Here is a 10,874-nt window from a genome sequence, read left to right as displayed (position 1 = left end):
GGAGCGAGTCCCCTGGGAGGGTGAAGCCCACGGTCAGGCTGCAGGCCTGCCCCCAGCACCCCAGGTCTCTCTTTCCCACCATGGCGTGGGGGTGCGCTCTGCCCCGCCCAGGGCTCCGAAGGTGAGGTTCTGGGCAGGGTGTGGCCCTGGGTTCTGGTGCTGAAGTGGCCTTGCTGAGCCCCCGTTTCTCCCTGGCCCTCAGCCGGAGTTCACAACCATGCCTCCGTGACAGGGACGTGGCGCATGTTTGCAGGACCTGCTGAGACCGTATGAGCCGTGGAGCCCCAGACCCACCCCAAGGGAGTAGTCTCCAGATCGAGGGCCCCACAGATGTGCCGGCAGCTGGAGGTGCCGCTCCTCACAAGCCCGTACTGCAGACGGGCAGATTGGGCTGGGCGGCTTGGAGACCCTGCTCTGGGCACAGCCTCTGCAGAGCCAGGGGCTGCTACTCAGAAGGCCACACGCCCAGTGGAAGGGAAGACCAGGGGGGCGTCTGAGGACAGGAGGGCCCTCCGACCAATCTTTTTATTTCAGTGAAGGTCACATGATCTGAAATTAACCACTGACTGCTTTAAAGTGTGCAACTGAGTGGCAATTGGTGCATTCACAGTTTTGTGCAACCAACACTTCTGTTGAGCTCCGGAATATTTCCATCACCCCGAAAGGAAACCCTGTCCCCATTAGCAGCGCCCCTCAGTCCCTCCTGGAGCCCCTGGTGACCACTCTGCTTTTGGCATCCATGGATCTTCCTGTTCTAGTGGAGTCTTACGCTACGTGGCCTTTTGTGTTTGGCTCCCTTCCCTCAGCACAGTGTTGATGTGTCAGTTTGGGCCCAGAGGCCCCCTCCCCTTGCCATAGACCCCGTCAGGGCTCAGGCTGCTCCTGGGTATGTCACAGCCATGAAGCGGGTCCTGGGGCTTGGGTTACCTCACTGGGCCCTCTGCTCGAGGAGGCCGGCAGGATTCCGGTCAGAACCCACAGATGCTCTCGGTGGTCAGATAACTGAGCAGGTGCCCAAGGTAGGGGTGTCCCTCGGAGCCACGTGAGCCAGGCATTGGCCACAGACCGCACAGCAGGACCATGGCGCCTCGGCCACCGTGTCAGCAGGACATGCCAGGGAGAGGGGCTGTCTGGGCCGACAGTGCTGGACGAGGGGGATTCATCTTCTGCTCTCTTCCTGCTGGAAGCTACACTCGGAGCAAGACCAGCGCTCGGGAGTTCGCACACGTCAGTGTGTGTGCGCATGTGGGCTCCTATGTGCGTTTGTGTTCATGCACGTGGCGCGCCTGTGAGCGCGAGCACGTGTGCGTGCACGTTCGTGTCAGTACCTGTGTGTAGACGAGTGCGTGTGAGGGCCTGCGCCCTGCCTGTCCTGCACTCCGCCTCGTTCCCCCACCTGCCCCGCGGGGTCGACCTTGCGGGGGTGGGGCAGCTCAGCTGTGTGCACGGGGGGATTGCGGGCAGGCTCAGAGAAGCACCGCCCGTGATGAAGTTCGTGACTGACCTCGCTGTCAGGCAGGGTGATAATCGTCCTGGGGGGTGCTCCGCGCTCCATAAAAACTGTCGGCGCGGCTGCTGAGGGAACAAGAGTGGGTTGCGACGTGGGGGCCGATTGCACGCTTGTCCCGTTTGACTTTCTGGGCACGCAGTTGTGCGTGGGGAAGGTCCTGGTTGCCCCGGGCAGGGGGCTTATGCATGCTCTGGTTTTATGTCTGTTTCTTAATAGGCCCTGATGTTTGTAGCTTCTAAAGTTATTTTCGTGGAGCGGAGGTGTCTCTGAGGGAAGGTCATTTCTCAAAGGCGTGAGAGGCTCAGGTGGTTGTGGCTCTGGGTCCGCTGTCTGCAGACTCGGGGTGCCCTGGGGTAGTGCCTTGCCGGCCCCACTCCTCCGCGGCCTCCTCCAGGGTCTGCTGAGCTGCGGGGCACCGGGTGTTGAGCTCACAGGCCCCCCCATGAGGCAGCCTGCGCGCAGGTGTATCTGGAAAAGCATGTTCCATGCAGGAGGCGGAGACGTTGCTCATCACTTTGAAGGTCTGTAAAGACACCTTCCAGCATCTCGAGCGAGGCATCGCTGCGAACAGGGACCATGGCCTTGTTGCCAACGCTCGCACATGTTGTCCGAGACAAGGCCTTTCGAAGGTGAGCGCACCCCTGCCTCTGTGTTCAGTCCCCGCCGTCCACAGCCTCTGCTGTACCAGTGGCTGGGTTCTTGGGGCCCTGAGACTGTCGTCAGGCAGCCTGGTTGTCTGCCCTGGGTCTCTCTGGTGGCGCATTGGCCTGGCGGACAGTGGACGGTGGTGGCCGGCGGCCCAGCTGCAGAGTCTGTGGCTCCTACCTCACAGGGACACGGTTCCGGGTGAAGGTCAGCGCCCTGTGGTCCGCCGGCGCCAGCCCAGTCCTGCCCACGTGCAGGTGCTGGTGTGCAGGGTCCACAGGAGGTGGCCACTCTCCCCACTGCCTGGCTCCCCAGCCTCCAGCCCCCTCACTCCTCGGGGCCCCTTATCTGGGGCCCTGTCTCCTCCTGCCTACCTGTGGTCAGACCAGGCTGCCAGGATCAGCATCCCCGTCATCGCCATGGATGTTTTGCTCCTTGAGATCTCCTGGGACATGTTGGGCTGGAGGGACAACAGGCTGGGTGGAGCAGGACTGACCCAGACATGAAGACGGCCTCGGCACCAGCCACGTGGCCCAGCTCCCCGCCCAGCAGAGAGGTCCCCAGGCTCCCCAGGAGGGCTCTCTTGGCTGCTCCAAACTGACCCCTGGCCCCTGCCCACTGGTTTCTCTTCATCTTGGGCCTGGCCCAGCTGCCTGGTCGGAGGCAGACCCCCTGGCCACCGCAGGGGCCACACACAGCCCACCCGGCTTGGGTGGCTTCCCCAGGGAGGCGTGTGTCCCCCCACCAAGGAGGGGTCGGGATCTGAGAAGGCCATGTGGGGGTCCTTGGGCCCACATGGGCACCGGAAATGTCCTGCACTTGACAGTTGAGACCCTGAGGGGAGGGGAGAGGCAGGGAAAGGGGCTGCTGAGCCATCCTCAGGAGAGACCCCTTCCCGGCACACTGTCCACATGCGCTTCACCCCCGCCTCTTTTCCTGCCCTGGCCCTTCTGCGGCTCCTGAAGGGCAGACTCGGGACACTGCTGTCCCACCCGACCTGGACGGAGCACGCGAGCCTGGGTCCCCAGAGCAGACTTGGCCAACAGGTCAAGTGTCATGAGGAACCTTGAGATCGATGTCCCGGCCGCTGAAGCAGAGGTTGGGGGCCAGGAGCCTTCTGCTGGTTCGCCGAGGGGCTGCCGTGGGAGGTGGTGTAGTCGGAACTCGGGACCGTGTAGATGGACTCCGGCCTGGGGGTGCTGCCCACCAGCCCGGCCTGTCTGGGACCCCTGTGCCTTCTCTGCACCCCCCCTCCCCCCAGCAGGCAGTGGGGGCTCAGGGGGGCCAGCCCTGGCTTTATGAGGCACGTCCTTGGGTTCCGTCACTGCCGTGGCAACCAGGGGTCCTCACTTGGGTCTGGGTCCGGAGAGAGGCCCATGCCTTTCTGTCCAGCCTGGACCGGTGATCGGGTGGGGCAGACGGAGCAGGCGCTGGCTCCCGGGGAGGTGGGTGCCTTCTGCTTCTGCTGCGACCAGGGAACTCGCAGGCGCAACCTCCGCGCATCCCCAGTGGGACAGAGCGCACAATGGTGATTCGGAAGCTGTGAGGACCTGTGTCGGGCGACGGGGTTCTGGTCATGTGTGCGCAGTTGTGTCCTAGGTATGCAGGTGGGGGTGCCCAGGGCTCCGGGCTCTCGGGAGCACGGTGGGACAGGCAGGAGGAGGAGGGACCGTCTACAGCCGCGCGGGGCCCGGATAGCGGCCCCTGCACGAAGCTCCTGCCAGTTGGCCATGCTTGTATTGGGGACGCGGAGGTGACAACGGCTCAAGGCAGCATCGCAGCCCCAGCTCACCTTGCACCGAAACAAGGGCTAGAACCCTCAGGGATGACAGAACACAAACGTCAGGGACCGAACTTGGGCTCAAAGGGGCCCCGGGCCCCACCAGGGCTGCTCCCCCGAGCCCACTGCCTCGTCTGCCCAGTAGGGGATGACGATGCTCCCGTCCCGCAGACAGTCCAGAGGACCAGTTTCAGCAGTTACAGAAGGAGTAAATGAGGGCCCAGCTCAGACTGCACAGGGCTGGCAGGGAGGTCATCCAGAGAGAGTGACACCAGGACAGGCTCGAGGGGCAAGATGGCTGTTAGCGGGGGTGGGGGGACGCGGTTCCAGGCCAAGGAAATAGCCCAAGAAAGGTCGAGAATGAGCAAGGAGTCCAGAAACCCTGTGTGCCTGGGATGTGCATCGTGTGGTGTGTGTGGTGTGTGCGTGTCTGGGGAAGGTGGTGTCTCCACGGTGTCTCGTCCACACACGGAGCGCGCATTAACTGTGCCCATTCCGCCCCAGGAGGAGACGGGAAGCGCCACAGTTGTTGGGAGCCTAGCGTTTGGGTGCGGGCTTTGAACTGATGGGATCCCCCAAGAGCTAAGGATCGAGCCAGAAGGTACGCGCTTGCCCTCCGGCCGTACTTCAGACCAGGTGAGGGGAACACGTGGTTTTGGTGAGTGGAGGTGTGGGAGCCAAGCGGCTGCCGTGGGGGGGCGGCCGGACGAGGTGGCCCCACTGCCACCCACGTGTGCTCCCTCCAGGACCCCTCATCCGCCAGGGCCCGCGCAGCCGCGGAGCCCGCAGGGACGGACTTCCGCCGCGCCCGCCCCGCTGCTGCCCGTGACTGTGGGTAAGTGTGCGCCTCCCGCTGCCGCTCGGACCACAGGCCTGGGGGGGGCCTGGGGGGGTGACCCACGTGCCGTCCTCATGCCTGAGCAGACGCGGCCCCTGCGGTAAGTGGGACGCGCTTGCCCACCATGGAGTTCTGCCCTTGGTGCCTCCCGACTTCTCAGGGCCACTTGCAGGTGCGACGCGGGGGAGCTTCCCGGAGCCCCCAGAGGAGCAGGGACTCGGTGTCCCCGCAGGCCTCGCCCTCGGCCCCCGCGCTCTCTTGACACCGGGGCTGTTTCGCTTCCAACTACTCTCAGAACCTGAAGAATCGCTCCTTTAAATTTTACAAACTCCGATGCCAGTTGAACTTTGGGGTTTCCACACATGATCACGGTGACCTCTCCGTCCTGGGAACCCCTGCAGGATGGGGTGCCGCGCCCCTATCCTTGCCGGCACGGGCGGCCCTGGGGCTGACCCACGTCCTCGCGTCTTGCTCCTCCACAAGATAAGTGGTCTCTCCCTCTGTTGTCCCGTCACTCAGGATTTCTTCCTCAGGGTCACTGCTTTGCCTCCCGCCCTGAGGTCTGCACGTGCCCCCGATCCGACCTTCCTGGGGGTTTGATTCTTGGCAGCGTCCTTCCTGTTGGTTCACGCTTCCATCGGAATGTTGCTTTTGCTCGGGAATCACGTTGTAATGCAGGGTGCTTTCCCTGCCCCAGTCCCCGCTGCGCTGGCCTTGCTGTCCATGGGGGATGCTCTCTGCGGGCCCCCAGGAGCCTCACTGACCAGGGAAGCCCTGCCTGGCCCCGCATCCCGAGAATGGAGCGGCCAGCCCGCAGAGAGCAGCCGAAATCTGCCCTCGTGGCAAAGTCCCCAGGACCCTCAGGCCTCCACCCGCCATGGCTGTGATGTGTCGCTCACCCATTCCCTCAGCCCGCCACCTGGCCAGAAGTGGCCGTGGCTCCCTCCCAGCCCCTCGCTTCAACACCGGTGACCCCAGAAGCCCCACAGCCCGCAGGTCTTCATCCCACAGCAAGAACAGCACAACTCTCTGGGAATGTGGCATCAGTTCTGTCCTTAAGGGAAGACTGTAGGAAGATTCTCTGAGGATTTCAGGCCCATAAGAGCGTGGTCACACAGCGTGGGTCTGCTTTGCCTGCCAACTTTCCCTCTGTTCCCCCAGGGATGAGGGCCCCATCCTGATGGGGGTCTTTTTCCTGGATGTGACAGGTTTTCTGATGAGTCAGTGCCCATTTGTAAACGAAGCCCGCACTCAACTGAGGTGGTCACGGCCATGCCCGTGCTGGGGTCCTGGCGGTGCCTCTCCTGGGTCCTCGGCCCTGTGGGCCTCACACCCTCCAAGAGTGTTGCGTTGCTGCTGTGGCCTGGGCAGATGCAGGACTCCCCTGGACCCTGGAGGGCCCCCCCCCGCCATCCGCCTCCAGAGCTGGGCAGCCCTGGGGTCCCCTTGCCATGCAGGCTGCAGGAGGGGTCCACACACGGCCTGTCTGCCCCCTCCCATCTTGCAGATGGATTTGTGCAGCAGAAGCTGGAGACAGGTCGTCCCAGAAGCTGGGGGCAAGTGGGCCTCGCCCCCCCGCCTGTCCCGAGTGAATGGCTGGTCGAGGCCCCTGCACTCCTTCCAGGCGGTGGCCTGGGTCACGCTCCTCATCATGGCCATTGCCAACTTCGGCATCTTCATTCCCTTCCTGCCGCGTAACTGGAAGTACCTTGCCTACAGTGTATCCTTTACTGTGGGAGCAGGGCCTGCTGTCCGAGGGAGGCCCCCAGAGCTGGCCCGTCCCCCTTGCCGCTCCATCCCCTGCACCAAGTCACCCACAGGTGCAGCCCCTTGCCCTCTGACCCCGCTCCCCCTCTTCACCCCAAACACCCACCGTGGCCACAGCACCCCATCGATATCCTACATGTGTTCCTGTGTGGCTCACTGGCTCGGGGTCCTAGCTAAAAGGACGGACTTGCTCGCCATCAGTTCTGGGAGAATGCTCCTGGTGGCGAGGGGCAGAGGGACCCTGGGGTGGGGCAGAGAGCCCTGAGGACAGGAAGGAGTCACACGGCCAGGGCGGACATGCAGACAAATGGACACGGCCCCGCAACGGCCACACGTGTGGTCGCACACGCAGATGCTTGGGAAGAAGGGTTTCTTCCTTGCATTCGAGCAGCCCGTCTGGCTCAGAGGCTGAAGGGTGTGTCCCAGGGCTGTGCATGGTGTTTCATCTCAGGGTCTGTCCGCAGGTCCACAGTGGGCTGGATCCAGCTGGCCAGGGTGGGGGAGCCACGCCAGGATCCAAGGGGGTGTGTTTAGAGGGAGACACTAATTATAACAGTGGCCCGTCTTCAGCCGCTTGTCCCCGTGCTTTCTTGTTTGGTCCCTCTTGCGACATAGGGTGGGTGGTGGCCGGACCTGGCAGAGAGCACGAGCCTGCCAGCCGCTAGGACCCCTGAAGAGTAGCTCCAGGTGGGCAGACGCTGGGGACGTGGATGCACATGGGGCTGTCACGCAGGCTCCACGGTGCTGGGCCCCGCCCCCCGCCACACGGGCATCGCCCGCCTTGGTCCTTCCTCACGCCTGACCCTGTGGGTGGCGGATCCAGTTCCACCGGTGCACCCTTGTCTAGGGGCCACGCTGGTGGACTCCACCAGTGAGCCTCGGCATCCACCGTGGCCTGACGTGCAAGCCTGCCTCCTCCCCAGCACCACGTGGCCCCGACCTGGCCGGCCTGCCCCTGCGGGGCCCGCAGAGTGCCTGGTCCACAGGAGCGGCGCCGGGGAACATGGGTCCCGTGTGCCCTGGGCACGGCCACCCCACCTCCAGGCCTCCGGTGTCGGGGGGGCGTGAGGCGGGGCCCAGGTACTTGTGTCTTTCACAACCAGCAAGATGGGCAGAGACCGTACCATCTCACAGCCCGCCCATCTTAAAATTTCTCCAGGGGTCCTCAAAACATGCTTTGCCAGGGGTTTTTAACCCAGAATCCAGTCACAGTTCACACTGGGCATGCGGTGATGGGTCTCCTGTCTCGGGCCCCGCACAGCGTCCACCGGCGCCCTGCCCTGCGGGTGGGCGCCCTCCCCACGGCTGGGGCAGCCTGCAGCTGGGCCTGGCCCTCCCCGTCGGAGTCACCCTCTCGCTGGGGCTTGTGAAACAGTGTCACTCCGACCGCAAGCTCAGCTCACGCTCTCGTGCAGGAGACCCACCGCCCGCAAGCTAGCAGCGGAGGGAACGGAGCCCCGGACGCCCACAGGTGTGGGCGGGCTCTCCTGCCTCCCGCTGCCCCTCCTCATCTGTATCCTGATCCTGACTGTGGGTTTGCTCACCTGCTGGGTTAAAATCCTCATCTTCATTGTCCCTTGACCATAGCTCAGCCTGTTTGGGGCCTTTTTGAGCTGCCCGTGTTCTTTGTCCAGGGGGCCCCCGGGGGACTCACCTGCTTTCGGGCCCAGAGGGGGCTTGGGCCTGGGGCCCAGTCTGCGCTGCCCCCAGCGCCAGCCCCCAGTGAGGGATTCTGGCCTGCTTGACAGGCGTCCAGGACTCAGGCTGCCCTGGGACAGGGTCTCTGCCCAGCACCCCATGGGGCAGGCGACGTCCCTCAGGCCCCTGCAGCCGCCTGGGCGCTGTGCTCTGGCCGCTGGGGGGCGCCGGTGTCCTTCGGTGCCTGCAGGGGTGGGCTGGGGCCCCAAGGAGGTGGGCTGGGCCGGGTTGCAGCCTCCGGAAGCCTCAGCACAGCACGGGAGGCAGACCCTCGGGTTCTTGGCTGACCCTCTGGGTCTGAGCTTCCCCGCCATCCTGCAAAGGGAAGCAGCTCGGTCCCTGTTCCGTAGGGTCCACGGTGCAGAGGGGCTGGCGTCTGATGGGACGTGACTTAGTCTGAGGGCCGGTGGTGTGGCCGGGCCGAGAAGCCCCCGGGGAGCTGCCTGGACCCTGCCGCTGACCTCCGGCTCTGACCCCAGCTCTGGCGTGAGGCAGACGTGCCTGGGGCAGGGGGGGCTCTGGGGGCGCCTCACCTCTTCCTGCTGCAGAACCGGAAGGACGGGAGGGCCTGTGTCCTGGGCTGAGCCCGTGCCTGTTTACCAAACACAGATTGTTGCTAGGGGACCGTGGCCTCTGGGGCAGGGCCTCCTGCTTACTGAGGGAGACCTCCTACCCCGTTCCTTTTGCTTTTTGTTATTCACGGGAAACTGAGACACTCTTATGAGAAGATGGCACTTGAAAGTGAGAGCGGGAACCCACCCACCCTGTGACACTTTCGGGGCTCAGCCCATGCTCACTGACATCTAGAACGTGGGACTGATCCAGTAATGGCCAAGCAGAATGGGGCGCCTTTTGCTGGTCCATATCATTCCTGTGGGTGACCTGGGGTCACCTTCTTGAGTGCTGGGCGGCGTTAGGTCAGACAAGCGGGTGGGCTGTGTTCTTGCTTGGGCAGCTTCATGCTCGAGGAGGCTGTCGGGGGACTTGACCTACAGCATGGGGGCGCTGGAAGCCACATCCCTTTGTTCCTGGGGGACAGGTTCTGGGAGCAGCCTGGCGAGGGCACCTGCAGGGCTCAGACATCCGGGGGGATCGGCGGCAGGCAGCTCCGTGTGGCTGGCCCAGCGGCTCAGGTCAGGTGCCTCGGGCGCCTGCACTTGAGGGTCAGAGTGTGGGCCGAGCTGTCCCCACACTGTGTCCCGGGCGGTGGTCTCGTGCGAGCCGAGTGTAGCCATGGGGGCAGAGGGCTTTGAGCACACATCCCAGCCCGGGCCTTACCTGCTGCCGTCCCGTGCTCCCTCCTGGGCACCTTGCCTGCCCGTTTCTGAGGCAGGCGGAGGAGGGGGCCGCACCTGGGCCACAGCGGACTTCCTGCTGCATCGTATGTCCTGCAGCTCAGGACGGGCTCCTGTTGCCCCGGTAACCACACAAACACAGCTCTAGGGAGCAGGTGCAGAGGGACGGGCAAGCCAGCACCATGCCGGTGTCTCCAGCTGTGACCGTGAAGCCCGGCCCAGCCCCTGACCACCCGCCGGCTGCCCACACCATGCATGGAACAGGGCCATGGTCTGCTCAGCAGTGGAGTAGGGGAGGCTCACGCCCTAGCCAGCCCTGCAGGGTCTGGTGGCCACACGCAGGGCCTTGGTGTCTCTGCACCCCCTCCATGGCCCTGAGGGATCTGGTCAGTCCCTTCCTCCTGCAGGTCTCCCAGGGCCTGGCTTGTTCTCAGCTGCCCCTCCAGCTGCCCCTGGCCTGGGCACCAGCCTCCTGGTCTGTCTTGGCCCTCAGCTCACTCTAGCCCACCCTCCTGACAGCCACGCTCCCCCAGCAGGGCTGGCTCCTGTCGCCTCTGTGCCCACGTCTGGCACCCAGAGCCCTGGGTCTATACTGGTGCCTGGAGGCTAGAGGATGAGGGGCCATGAGCAGGTCTGGCCAGAAGCACTCAGGCTTGTTGTGCAGTGGCCTTCACGGAGGCAGGCCCATGCGGAGGCCGAGTGCTGTTGCCTGGTGGGCGACAGACCCCAGACCACAACAGTGGTGGAGCATGAGAAGGACCCCACAGGGGCTGCCCGCAGAATGGAGCTATGACCCCAGCCCCTGCTCAGAGCCTGCAACCCCCTAAAATCACGGCAGAGCGTTGTGCACGTGGCCGGTCATTTCCCCCACCACACCCTGGAGCCCGGCCTGTAACCCTGAGCCCTCCTGCTCGGAGCCAGTCTGGGGAAGCAGGGCAGGGCTGACAGGGAGGCGGCCTCCACCTCTTCTGTTTGGTTTCCATGGGGACGGTGTGTTGGTCCCGAGGTGGAGGAGGAGGAGAGGGTGAGATCGCAGGGCCTGGTTTTACCCTGGATGCCATGGAGGGCGTGGGTGCTGGAGAGCCGGAGGGGCCGGGGGCGGGGAAGACAAGTGAGACGGAGGCGCCCCATAGAGACTGCGTGTGGGCCCTTCCTCCCCACCTTCGTTTCTTGATGACACGCCTGCCTCCTAACCCCACACCTGCTCTTGGAGCTGCCCAAAGAACCCCCACACCTCCTTCGGCACCCAGCATGGTGCCCACCCCCTGCTGACCCTCAGGCCCCCTGCAGGCGCCTCCAGGGCCCTGCTTCCAGCGGGAAAGCCTATCTCCGGTGCGAGCG

The 10,874-nt window shown here is 64.5% G+C and overlaps 1 protein-coding gene across 4 annotated transcripts in view; it reads left to right on the top strand.

Annotated features, from left to right (window-relative positions):
- Positions 1-4,523: 4,523 nt before the first annotated feature.
- The window catches only part of LOC102726438 (uncharacterized), a 41,452-nt gene continuing 35,101 nt past the window's right edge, over positions 4,524-10,874 (top strand). For all 4 annotated transcript variants that reach the window (XM_081825837.1, XM_081825836.1, XM_081825838.1 and 1 more), the window contains exon 1: positions 4,524-6,493. In XM_081825837.1, the coding sequence (XP_081681963.1) occupies positions 5,954-6,493 (540 nt within the window). In that variant the 5' untranslated portion in view covers positions 4,524-5,953. The remainder of the gene's footprint in view (positions 6,494-10,874) is intronic.

The sequence above is a fragment of the Leptonychotes weddellii genome, chromosome 7 (genome assembly GCF_054177405.1).
Source record: "Leptonychotes weddellii isolate Sample4059 chromosome 7, ASM5417740v2, whole genome shotgun sequence".
NCBI classification, from domain to species: Eukaryota; Metazoa; Chordata; class Mammalia; order Carnivora; family Phocidae; genus Leptonychotes; species Leptonychotes weddellii.
Note: the sequence above shows the minus strand (reverse complement) of the source record. Positions and strands in the feature narration are given on the sequence as shown.